Source organism: Chiloscyllium plagiosum, chromosome 23, assembly GCF_004010195.1.
Source record: "Chiloscyllium plagiosum isolate BGI_BamShark_2017 chromosome 23, ASM401019v2, whole genome shotgun sequence".
NCBI lineage: Eukaryota > Metazoa > Chordata > Chondrichthyes > Orectolobiformes > Hemiscylliidae > Chiloscyllium > Chiloscyllium plagiosum.
In genome coordinates this window covers 21537476-21549993 of record NC_057732.1, presented here as the reverse complement: position 1 = coordinate 21549993, position 12518 = coordinate 21537476, and the positions used below count along the sequence as shown (strand labels likewise).

Here is a 12518-nt window from a genome sequence, read left to right as displayed (position 1 = left end):
TGCCCGAAACGTCGATTCTCCTGTTCTTTGGATGCTGCCTGGCCTGTTGTGCTTTTCCAGCAACACATTTTTCAGCTCTGATCTCCAGCATCTGCAGTCCTCACTTTCTCCTTGAAGTGTTTTAGGGCCAATTTGGTTCTAGCTAATATGTACTGCGTCAGGCAGAAGGCTAACAAGTTTTAAAAAAAACATGTACAATGGAAGGGGAGTGCTCAGTTCTCCCAGCTTTTCTCTGGTTTGGCTTTTAGCAGTAGTGTGAAAAAAGCTGCTGGACCCAAAGAAACAGGTCCAGGCTGGTCCTCTCTCTGTGACTTCTATGCTGCAAGAACCTGTGTTTGATTTTATCTTTTGTACCAAGGGGTGTTTATGGGGATTGTTGCAAGTATTGGGAACAGCATCATAAGTTGGTATAATCTGTTGGGTGTTTGGAGAGGTTAAGTTATTTGGTATTATGTTTTCAGCTGTTTATGTTTCATTCAGTTAGTTTTAAATAAAAGAGAATTTATTTAAAAGATAAGTAGTTTGACCAGTGGCAATTCTCCTGGAATAGCCACTTTACACCTGCTTTAAACAACTAGCAAAGTTAGGATCTGGACTACCTTCTTGGAATGTTGAGCGCTCTAGCCTCGTCCATATCACTTAAACAGAACAGAAACACATGTTGCTATATAGTTTAAAGAAAGCATTTATTTGACATTTAGGGACATTCATAGGCCATTCAGTCCCTCCAGCTGACACAGCCCCTCAACTGGAACATGACTGATTAATACTGAGTTTCCATTTGTAAAAGAACAAGAACAGTGGCAATTAGGTTTGAACGGATCATCAAAAGATGAAAAAAAAGGAGCCAAAGCAGCAGAGAAATCATCTTTCCTCTCAAAAGGCAGATGATATGCAAAAATAACTGCTTGTGGCATGCTCCTAGGAGTATTGAATACTCCTAGGCCAGCCTTGTTTGTCAGTACTTTTCATATATTGTACACATGTTTGGCTAATCAAAAACTTTATTGTCAGTGTCCCAAATCACTCCAATCCCAGATCATCTATTATCTCTGTGCAAACTTGCATACGCTGGCTCCCAGGTAGGCAACAATTTGATATTCCTCTATTGCTTCTTCCTTCCTCACTGCTTCCAACTTTGAGTTCAGGAATCCCAAAGTTTCAGTCGTGCTCCAATTCTGGCCTCTTCAAGATTCCGATTTTAATGAGTTCACCTTTTGACAGGCCTTCACTTGCCAAGACTCCCATTCTGAAGCTCTTTCTTTCATCCTCCAAGCCTCTAAATCACTTTTTCCTCTATTGCTTCCTAATCCTCACCTTCCACCCACTAACCTCCAGATACACAGAATCATCCTCCACCATTTCCACCACCTACAAATAGACCCCACCACCAGAGATATATTTCCCTCCCCACCCCTATCTGCGCTTGGGAGAGAACATGCCCTCCGCAATTCCCTTATCAGGTCCACAATCCCCACCAACCTACCCTCCCCTCCCAGCACATTCCCCTGCCATCGCAAAAAGTGCAAAACCTGTGCCCACACCTTCCCCCTTCACCTCCATCCAAGGCCCCAAAGGATCCTTCCACATCCAGCAGAAACTTACTTGTACTTCCATACATGCTAACCACCGCATTGGTCTCCTCTACATTGGGGAGACAGGACGCCAACTTGCGGATTGTTTCAGAGAACATCTCTGGGACACCCGCAACAACCAACCCCACCGTCCCATGGCTGAATATTTCAACTCCCCCTCCCACTCCCACAAGGACATGCAGGTCCTGGGCCTTCTCCATTGCCAAACCCTAACCACCCAACACCTGGAAGAAGGAGGTCTTATTTTCCACCCTTGGACCTCCACACACACGAGATCAATGTGGATTTCACCAGTTTCCTCATTTCTCCTCCCCCAACTTATCTCAGCCCCAACCTTCCAACTCGGCACCCCCATCCTGAACGGCCCTACTTATCCATCTTCCTTCCCTCCTATCTGCTCCACCCTCCTCTCTGACCTATCACTTTCACCCCGATCTACATCTACCTATCACATTCCCAGCTTCCTTCTCCCCAGCCCCAGCCCCCTCCTATTTATCTCTCAGTCCCCTTGGCCCACAAGCTTCATTTCTGACAAAGGGCCTATGCCTGAAATGTCGATTCTCCTGCTCCTTGGATGCTGCCTGACCGGCCGTGCTTTGCCAGCACCACACTCATCCACTTTGAGCTCCAGCATCTGCAGTCCTTACTTTCTCCATATCTGCTTCTTTGCCAAGCCCTTAATCACTGCTCAAATTCCTTCCTGACGCTATCAAATTTTGCTTGCCATGCTCCTGTCAAGTGTCTCAGAACTAGTTACAACATTGAAAGTATAATATAAACTGAATTCACTGTTGATCATAAACATTAAATCTAAAGGCTCTCAAACCTCTTTCATTCCATATAAGATCATTTCAAGCCATGCAGTCAAATACACCTGAAGCTTAGAATTTCTGATTTCTTTCAAATCAGGACTGAGCCTTTCCCAGACACTATCAATTAGTGGCTTATAAAATGCAGACAGCAAAACTGTATCATAGCAATGTTTTAAAACAGAAAGAAACAAATTCCTCACAAAAATGAAGCCCAACCTGCATTTGATATTAATAGTATCACAAATAACAAACAGAGTGCACCTCATTGGTGCAATGAGCTTAGCTCCAAGCTTTTCAATCACTGTCTGAAGATGCAGTCATATACTCCCCTTACTGAGGCCTTTTGTTTTAAGAAGAAAAACTGAATACTGTCACATGCAGTGCCTAACTTGGGTACATCTGATGTCTTGGAGCTTAAGTGCCCTACGTCATCCTTCAAATGGACTTGAAGGTTTGGGCTAGCAGGGGAGTGTCATTATACCATACACCCTCAGACTGGCCCCCTTTTGGACGTCAAACATTGCAACCAAGCACTGAGCTTCATGAGGGATGCACGTGGAAGGATTGGGGACACCAACTTTGCCACCACGGCAATTAATGGGGTATCAGATAGTGCAGTCAGATTATCCTCACAGAATCCTCCCGTAACTCCTGAAGACTCAGTCAGCAGTTTAGCAATGCCTTAACACACACACACGTGCACTCACACACAAACACTTTCTCTCTTTCTTTCTTTCTCTCTCAAACACACACACACTCACTTAGTCTATGGGATGAAGTTGAATTTGCAGAATATTTGCAAATACATTCTATTTTGCTCAAAAATGCATAATCTGGAGGCAGAATATTACACAATAGATTATAATAGGGCAAGTGCTGAGGGCCCAATTGTTGTGACAAGAGCACCTTACATAGATCCAGCAAGTTTGGTTCATAGGCCATTTCCTGTATTGACCTTTGTTGATGTTTCTTTCGACATTCCCAGAAAGACAAAGTTCTATCTTGAATCACTCCCAAGCTTGGGATCATGCTTTCGCCTCTCACCACCCACACAGATCAGCAAATATTTTATGGCATTGGCATTGTAGAAGTACACTACAAATGATTTTAGAGGGTTTCAAAGTGAGATGTTATGTGCTTTTCTAATCCATAAACATTAGAAAGTCTTCATTAAGGGTTTGGTGTAGGAATTTCAGTGGCACATTAGATGCCATCAGCAGAAACAGACTTATGAGACATGATGGTTGGCAAATCATTTGTATATGAAGGAGGTTAGGGCTAGCTTTCAGCCCTGTAATAATCAATTGACCAGTCTTCTCATGCACATCTCCCTTGTCCAAGGTGGATTCTAAATCATCTGTCACAAAAGATTGTTTCAGCAACTGTCTCAACCCATGCTGAAAGCATGCTGGACAGCTTTAAGGGCAAGCCAGTGTGCCACACTATCAGGAGCTTTAGCCCAGTAGCACATTATCGAGCAAGCCATTTTTCTATGTCGGTGATAAGTGCCAGAACTTGGTCACTTGCCCAATACCGAAGGCAGCTTTGTCTACACTAAAGAGGCTCTCTACTTATTAACATATGCATTGCAGGATTAGACATTCAAACATCTTAAAGCCTGCAGAGAGTAGTAAAATTGGTCCATATCTGGCCATGTGAGCAAGACTTTTTCCAGGTTTTGGAAATGCAAAGATTTCTGCTGTATGTCACACATTTCGGAGTTTTTGAGTTGTTGATGATGCACAAACAAGATCCAGGCTGTTTCAAGAATACGAGTGCAGTGTCATGTGCCACTGCTTTACCACATTTCAGGCCCCTTAAAACTTTCTTCAGTTCAGTGATCTTGAAGGAATCAGGACTACCATTTTCTGAATCCTGTGAGCATTATTTTACAGTTCCTTAGAGATTGCACTCTTAGTTACCCTCCCAAATTCTACGTTCCATAAATGTGATCAAGAAAGGTTCTGTTCCTGGCTTGTATCAAGCCCATAACTGCCAACCATGAGCTTGCTGACCTGCAATAGTTGCCGGTCAGGTGACTCCACTATTTAAAATTCTCATCTTTGGTTTCAAATTCATCCATTGCCTCACCCTTGCCTATCCTGTATGTTCTTGAAAGTTATAACCCACCAAGCTATCTTTGCTTCATCACATGCAGTCTTGAAGATCCCCAATTATTTTCAATGTATTTAGCTAGCAACATCCTAAACTCCCTCAGCCTATTCATTTTTCTTGCCTTCTTTCTACTCAAAAACCCTGATCAAGCTTTTGGCATTTGTCCTATTGTCTCATACAAGTAGCGCCTTGACTTACGAACTTAATCCGTTCCAGGACCCGGTTCGCGAACAGAAAAGTTTGCGAACTGAATCAATTTTTCCCATTGTTCGGATAGCGTAAGAACGCTTGGACGTAGCAACGAGCGCTGTTCACAGTGCACGCGCCAAATATGAACTGAATGAGATCACGCGGGGCCCCAAGAGCTTTTGCGTTCAACAATCACGTAGCAAAGCAGAACAATTAAACCACGTGGTCGCACGTGTTTTTTTGCGTTCGTACCTTCGTTCGCACCTTGAATTTCGTACATACGTTGAAGCAAAATTTTATGTACAATCCTGTTCGTAAATCGATTTGTTCGTGAACGGGGTCGTTCGTATGTCGAGGCGCTACTGTATTTACTTTTGTGTGCAACATTAATGCTCTTGTGTGACACTAACTGACAACATACTTCAATTTGACATAAGCAAACAATTTGAATTCAACACATGGCTGAAGTTTCACGAAAGCATCTTCAGACCTTACAAAATCAAAAAAGCTTGGCCAAGCCACCTCTATACTTATCACTAGTAACTATAATTCCACATGGTTGGTCCATATCTATAAATAGAAGGTGCATAACAAATTGCACAAAATAAAAAACTATGACAGTATTGCTTGAATCTAGTTAAGCCTGCAGCCCTGTAATCTCCATATCCAAATACCTTATTCTGCATTTGTCTGTTGCCTAACATCTCGACTGCAGTATTCCCTTTAAACTTGTGTGCCGTGATAGACTTAATGTTGACTTTCGGTTTTGAGCAGTCATAGAAAACAAAACAAGAAACAATTTGCCACCTAATTTATTATTTGTTCAGTGATAAAAAAATTAAAGTTTAGGAACTTCACGATTTGGTCATTTTAAAACTTCGCCTATTTTGTCGTCATTCTCAGAAATCGCCCACTTCCGTGAGTCTGACTGCCGGTCAGTCGCCTCCCTCCCGTTCGACCCGAGCCAATACCAACAAGCGGCTGTGGGGGGGGGGGGGGGGACACTGAACAGACGCGTCACGAACCTGCCTGGGACCTTGGAAACATTCCGCTTCCAGAACTGCTTCTTTCCCCCTTCACTGGACATTTTCCAGCCGAGCGCGGCTCCCCTTACACCGAAAGTCGGGCACAAATCACAGCAAGGAGTAACCGCAATCAGTCAAGTTCACAATACTTCCCCATACGACAGATCCCCACTCACAGACTGAGCGACGCCATGTTGCCGAACAACAAACATCTTTCCCATTGGCTTGAATCTCCGAGGTAACGGTCGAGCCAATCAGAGGCAGCGTTCCGTCGATGTCCTCCAGGCAGTCGATGGCGTCACAAAAGCGGCTGTCCTCTCTGTGACGTCACAACGATCACACACTGAAGTGGAAGATGTTGGCCTGGCCCGTTGCTGTCCACTTGTCTACAAAATCCCAGAGGAGAAAGTGAGGACTGCAGATGCTGGAGATCAGAGCTGAAAATGTGTTGCTGGAAAAGCGCAGCAGGTCAGGCAGCATCCAAGGAACAGGAGAATCGACGTTTCGGGCCCTAGAACTTATAAGCAAAGCAATTATGCAAAATTATAGCAAGCTTGAAGAAAAGCAGTTGGCAAAATGAGAGGAAATTAAAGAAACGGCGTGGACTCGTTGGGCCGAAGGGCCTGTTTCCACACTGTAAGTAATCTAATCTTAAAAAAAGGCAAAAAGAGGTAACTGGGCTGAACCAAAACTGTACAAGTCACTAGTGAAACCACACCTGAAATACTGTGAACAGTTTTTGGTTGCCCTTTCGAAGGAAAGATACACCAGCATTAGAGGCAGTGCAGAAAAGGTTCACTAAGCTGATCCTCGGCATGGAGGGACAAAAACAGAAGTTGCTGAAAAAGCTCAACAGGTCAGAATTGAGGAAGGGTCAACAGATTCAAAACGTTGATTCTGATTTCTCTTTACAGATATTGCCTGATCTGCCGAGTTTTTGCAGCAACTTTTGTTTTTGTTTCTGATTCACAGCATCCACAATTCTTTTGGTTTATATGAGGCACAAAGGGACTGACTTATGAGGTTGGGCCTGTACTCATTGGAGTTTAGAAGAATGACAGGCAATCATATTGAATCATACAAGATCCTGAGGGGGCTTGACAGAGTAGAATGAGGTTGTTTCTTCAAGTGGAAGAGTATAAGACTAGCAGGCATAATCTCACAGTCAGGGATCGCACATTGAAGACAGAAATAAGGAAGAATTTTTTTCTCTCAGACAGTAGTGAATTTGTGGAATTCTTTACGACAGAGGACTATTGAGGTGGGGTTATTAAGTAATTCAATGCCCAAGATAAACAGATTTTTAATTAGGGAATCAAGGGAAAAAGCAGGAAAGTGGAGTTGAGGATTATCAGATCATCCATGGTCTTATAGAATGATGGGGAAGACATAATGGCCTACTTCTGCTCCTACGTTTTATGATCTAAGTCTCTGTACTGGTGTAAGATGGGCAATCTGAAAGTTCATACACCCTGTAGTGACCAATGACGCTGAAAAATCAAGAAGGAAAAATTAGTAAAACCAGTAAAGGTTGGTTTGACCCATCTGGTCAATGTTTTTAGTGAACCTGTCCAGGCAAGTTATGATCCATGTCTGAGCAGGGGGTCTTGTACCAGGCCATCTGGTCCAGAGATAGGGACACTACCACTGGACACTTGGAGTAAAAAACAGTTTTCAAAATACTATAATACTTGGAAATAAAATGCTCTTCATACTCTGCTGGAGCACTGTTCAGAGGTATATGAAACAAGTCGTCCAGTACGCATCACTCACAGGTTTTATTGTTTTATCTTTCTTGGCCACAAGACCCTCCTCACTCGTCTTATGGACCTTAAAATAGATGTCCAATCTGACCTGTATGTTCATTCCCAAGTATTATTGCCTTTTTACTGCTTTTTCCCCTCTCATATGTGCAGAATTTGTAAAACTGTTGCCATGAATGTTTTGAATACACAAAGCTAAATGAAAGTGTTAGTAAACAATCCACTATTTAAAATATATATAAAGAAAACAGGGAATTATAGACCAGTGAGTCTGTGTTATGAAGATGTGGGTGTACTTTAAGAGAGTTTAAAAAGCAGCAGAACTACCAGACACAGCACTAAGTGTTCTCAATAAGGTAACAATGTAACACTTGGTCGAACAACTCGATTAGCTCATTGCCTGGAGAAAAAAACAATTTTGAATTTGGCTAATCAGTTTAAATTATGCCCCGAAAAAATACCAATTTCCAATCAAGTTTGAATTGAGTATATTGACAATCTTAAAACCCAATGACACAATCCGATCCTCTGTGGTATAAGACCGGGGAGAAATTGAATAGTTCGGAGGAGAGCTGCCAATCCCCAGTGGGTAAAAGACTGTCTTAAAAAGTAGCTCTCTTAAAAGTACCTTTTCGATCAATAACCTGTGACGCAGAAATTCCTAAGAAGAAAAGTAGACACAGGAAGATCCAAATAGAAGAACCAAAAGCTGCCTGGTTTTGAGATAAATGTTGTTTTGTAAATCTTAATTATCAGAGTACTATTATAGAAGGGAAAGTAAAAGCTAGGTTAGAAGAAGGACTTGTATATAGTTGTTAGTTAATTATTCTCTGTTATACTTCAAGAAATGAAGTTATTAATTTTTACTTTAAATAGTTCTTGGCCATTCGAATGTTTACACATTACTGTACGGGATAAATCTTTTCTGTGCTGCTGGTTTAAAATTAAGCAGGAGAGTTTACCCCATGTCATAACAGTCTGACATTGGTAGTTGCTTGAGTCCATTGTCAAGGATTTTATAACAGAGCACTTGAAAAACAGTGGTAGAATCAAACACAGTCAGCATGGATTTGCAAAAGGGAAATCATAATTTAGAAATGTATTGGAATTCTTCAAGAATGTAGTGGAATTGATCATTGGAAGCCAGTGGATATGGTTTAGTTGGACTTTTATAGCCTTTCGACAAAGTCCCACATGAAAAATAAGTGAATAGAACCAAAACAAATGGGATTGGGGGTAGTCAACAGTGATGGAAGGAAATTTGGTTAGCAGACTGGAAACAAAGAGGGTTTTCTGAATGCAGGCAGTGATTAGTGTCGTACTGCAGAGGTTGGCGCCAGCTATTCACAATATCTGTTCATGATTTGGATGAAGAAACTAAAGGTAATATCTCAAAATTTACAGATGACATAAAGTTGGGTAAAAGGGTGAGCTGTGAGGAGAATGCAGAGATGTTGCAGTGTGGTTTGGACAGGCTGAGTGGCTGGGCAAATACATTGCAGATGCAGTATGTTGTGGATAAATGTGAGGTTATCCACTTTGGAAAGCAAAACATAAACAGAATCATTTGAATGGCTGTAAATTGAGAGAGGGGAATGTTCAATGTGACCTGGGTGTCCTCATGCACCAGTCACTGAAATTAAGTGTGCAACAGTAAAGAAGGCAAACTGTTGTCCTTTGTAGACAGAGAATTTCAGTACAAGAATAAGAATGTCCTGCTGCAATTATACAGGGCATTGGTGAGACTGTATCTGGAATATTGTATACAGTCCCTTATCTGAGGAAAGATATTCTTGTTATAAAGGCAGCAAATGTTTACCAAATTGATTTCTGGAATGGCAAGACTGATGTATCAGGAGAGATTGAATCGGTTAAGATTGTGTTCATTGAATTTTAAAAAGTGAGGGCATCTCATAGAAGCCTATAAATTTCTAACAGGACTCGACAGGTTAGATGCAGGAATGATGTTCCTGATGGTGGCGGGGGGAGGGGAAGGAGTCCAGAACCAGGGATCATAACTTAAGGATAAAGGTAAACCTCAGGACAGAAATGAGAAGAAATTTCTTCACCCAGAGAAGCCTGTGGAAGTCACTACCACAGAAAGTGGTTGGAGCCAAAAACATTATTTGCTGTCAAGAAGGAGGTAGATATAGGTCTTGTGCATATACTGATCAAGGTATATGGGGAGGGCAGAATTAGGGTCTTGAGCTCAATGATCAGTCATGATCATATTGAATTACAGAGCAGGCTCGAGGGATCGAATGGCCTATTCCTGCTCCTATTTTCCATGAAATATGAAAGATATTTTCATTCAGAGAATGTCAGTCATCCTGGGCAGTGAAGCATTGCCCAAGCACTGCTCGAACTTCAAAGTAAACATCTGATAACCCTTGCTCAAAAGTTTCAGGATATGGAAGGTGTTATAGCGACCAAGATTTTCTTTGTTTTACCTCAATCTGATTTCCAAAAGATGTGTTGCATTTCAGGGAAATAAAATGTTTCTCACCTAATCAGAAACTCAAAAACTCTTTAAAAGCAGTAGAATTTCTTTGTATTTCTGCATCAAAACTGATACTCACAGAATGTGCAACAACATCCCCACTGTAGACATTCCAGAGTTACAGAAAACTCAGTCAGTTACAGTTAACCCTACAAAGCAAGTTACATCTGAGGCTTCTGTCTTTATTCATCTACATAAAAGGCCAGTCCATTTCCTTGAAGCAGGGTGGCTACCTGACCCTATTCTATCTCAGTAAAATTGAGAGCTTGGCACCTTGGAGCCAATTTCCTGACATAATTAGAATTCTTTTCTTATTTAACTGCTCCTCCCCTGCCCTGTCCCCAAATTCCACTTGCTCACCCAAGATGCCATGACAGGAATCCCTCTCTGCTGTGCGTCCATGGTGTTTCAGGGGATACATAGAATGTTGTTTGTTCCCCAATGCTCAGGTTGTCTCCTACATTGATTGTTGTGTCATTGCCACATCCTGCTCTTGCCCTTCCTTCATTAGCTTCTCGATTTTCATTTCTGAGGTTAGGCTATGGACCAATGTCTAATACTACATGCCTGCAAATCCCATAGATGCCTTGATTATACTTCCTCCTACCCCACATCCTACAAGGGCTCTATTCCATTTACTCCAGTTTCTCTATATCCATCACACCAGTTTGGCAATGCCACATTGCACACAAGTGCTTCAAAAATGTTTTTCTCCTACGCAATAAAAATTCCTGTCTATCATGTTTGACTTAGCCATTAACCGTACCTATCCCTATTACCGGATTTCCATTTTCTTCCTTCATTCTCTTCCTTCTTGGAATCATGATCAAGTTTCCCTTATCTTCCAGACCACCAGCATTCTTATTGAGAAGATCATCCTCTACCATATGTTAATAGGTCCAGCAGGTTCAGTTTTCTTCACTTGGCCAGGTTTTCCATGAGGAGAAAGTGAGGTCTGCAGATGCTGGAGATCAGAGCTGAAAATGTGTTGCTGGAAAAGCGCAGCAGGTCAGGTAGCATCCAGGGAACAGGAGAATCGACATTTCGGGCATAAGCCCTTCTTCAGGAATGGTTTTCCATGATTCCATCCTCTCTGCTCTATTGTAACAATTGGCACCTGCTCTAGATCCATTATCATCTCCTTCTGCCATTCACAATCATAGGTTTTGCAATTTAATCACTGCTGCCCTCCACTATAGCACAAACCCCTTTGTTTGATTCGGAGTAGAAATCCTGCACTGAGTAATTCACTTTCCGAATTTCCTGCAAAGTCAGGAGTATGGTGGAATAATCCTCATATGACTGGAGTGCAGCTCCAACAGTATTCCTGAAGCTTGACATCATCCAGGATAAAGCATGCTGCCTGATTGGCACCAGATTCAGAAATATTCAGGCACAGCAGTGTGTTCTATCCACAAGATGCTTTGCCGAAATTCACTTAGGCTTACTTAGACAGTACCTTCCAAACCCACAAGCACTTGCATCTAGAAGGTCAAGGGCAGCAGATACTTGGGAACACCACCATTTGCAAATTCCCATCCAAGCCACTCACCATCATGACTTGGAAATATATCAATGTTTCTTCACTGTCACTGGGTCAAAATCCTGGAATTCCCTCCCTAATGACATTATGGGACTACTTACAACATTTAGACTGCATCGATTCAAGAAGGCAGCTGACCATCACCTTCAGTTAACCACGTATGGGCTTAACAGCAATCTAGGTTTGTTAAATATTAAGCATCAGTGCATGATACTATGAACTTTTGCTATAAATTTTGTATCCTATGATCCTACTCCACTGGTCACCTGATAAAGGAGCAGCGCTCTAAAGGCTTGTAATTCCAAATAAACTTGTTGGACTATAATCGGATGCTGTGTGATTTTTAACTTTGTCCACTCCAGTCCAACACCAGCACCTCCACATCATGGTCACCCCTGACCTGACATCTGTCCTTCCAATTTCTCCAGTACATGCCAACCTATCCTAAATTCTTACCCTGCATCCTACTCACCTGGCAGTCTACAATATTTCACAGGACATCTACCCACTGGTACCCTACACATCTGGCATCCTACCACTTGGCACCCTATTTACCTGTCAATTCGCTTGGCTGTCTGAACCTTTAAATGTCAGAAATTGGCAGCAAACTGCTGTGAAAAGGCATGTGGCCACTCTGACATTGTTGCTTTATGTAAGAACTGTCAAAATGGAACTTCAACTGTGTTCTTCTCAGGAAGACCTAAGTAGAATCTCCTCTCCAAAATGCAAAATCCTCTTCTTTCTGCATGAAGTTGCCACTCCATAGAAAATCAGGACCATTAGCTATGTGGTTTGAATCATGCACATTTGTTAAGATCTGTTTTAAACCCCATGATGTTCCTTTGACCTTTAATTATATTACATTTGTTTTCAGTTTATTTTAAAGAAGTGTTATAGATCAGCTCTTGGAACAAACATGTTTGTAGGCTGGATTTGTTTGTTCAGTCAAAATAGGTACAAGAGATTTTATCAGCAC

The 12518-nt window shown here is 42.0% G+C and overlaps 2 protein-coding genes across 10 annotated transcripts in view; one reads left to right on the top strand and one right to left on the bottom strand.

The window, feature by feature from the left end:
• Positions 1-6004, bottom strand: part of tbc1d22a (TBC1 domain family, member 22a) — a 402297-nt gene extending 396293 nt beyond the window's left edge. For 6 of the 7 annotated variants that reach the window (XM_043713705.1, XM_043713710.1, XM_043713708.1 and 3 more), the window contains exon 1: positions 5737-5962. In XM_043713705.1, the coding sequence (XP_043569640.1) occupies positions 5737-5798 (62 nt within the window). In that variant the 5' untranslated portion in view covers positions 5799-5962. Of the gene's footprint in view, positions 1-5736 lie in introns of all 7 variants that reach the window. The other variant, XM_043713707.1, reaches the window with a different exon arrangement.
• Positions 6005-6049: 45 nt separating this feature from the next.
• cerk (ceramide kinase) overlaps positions 6050-12518 on the top strand; it is an 80209-nt gene continuing 73740 nt past the window's right edge. For 2 of the 3 annotated variants that reach the window (XM_043713704.1, XM_043713702.1), the window contains exon 1: positions 6050-6372. The gene's annotated coding sequence lies outside the window, so the exon portion shown is untranslated. Of the gene's footprint in view, positions 6373-10947; positions 11008-12518 lie in introns of those variants that run through there. The other variant, XM_043713703.1, reaches the window with a different exon arrangement.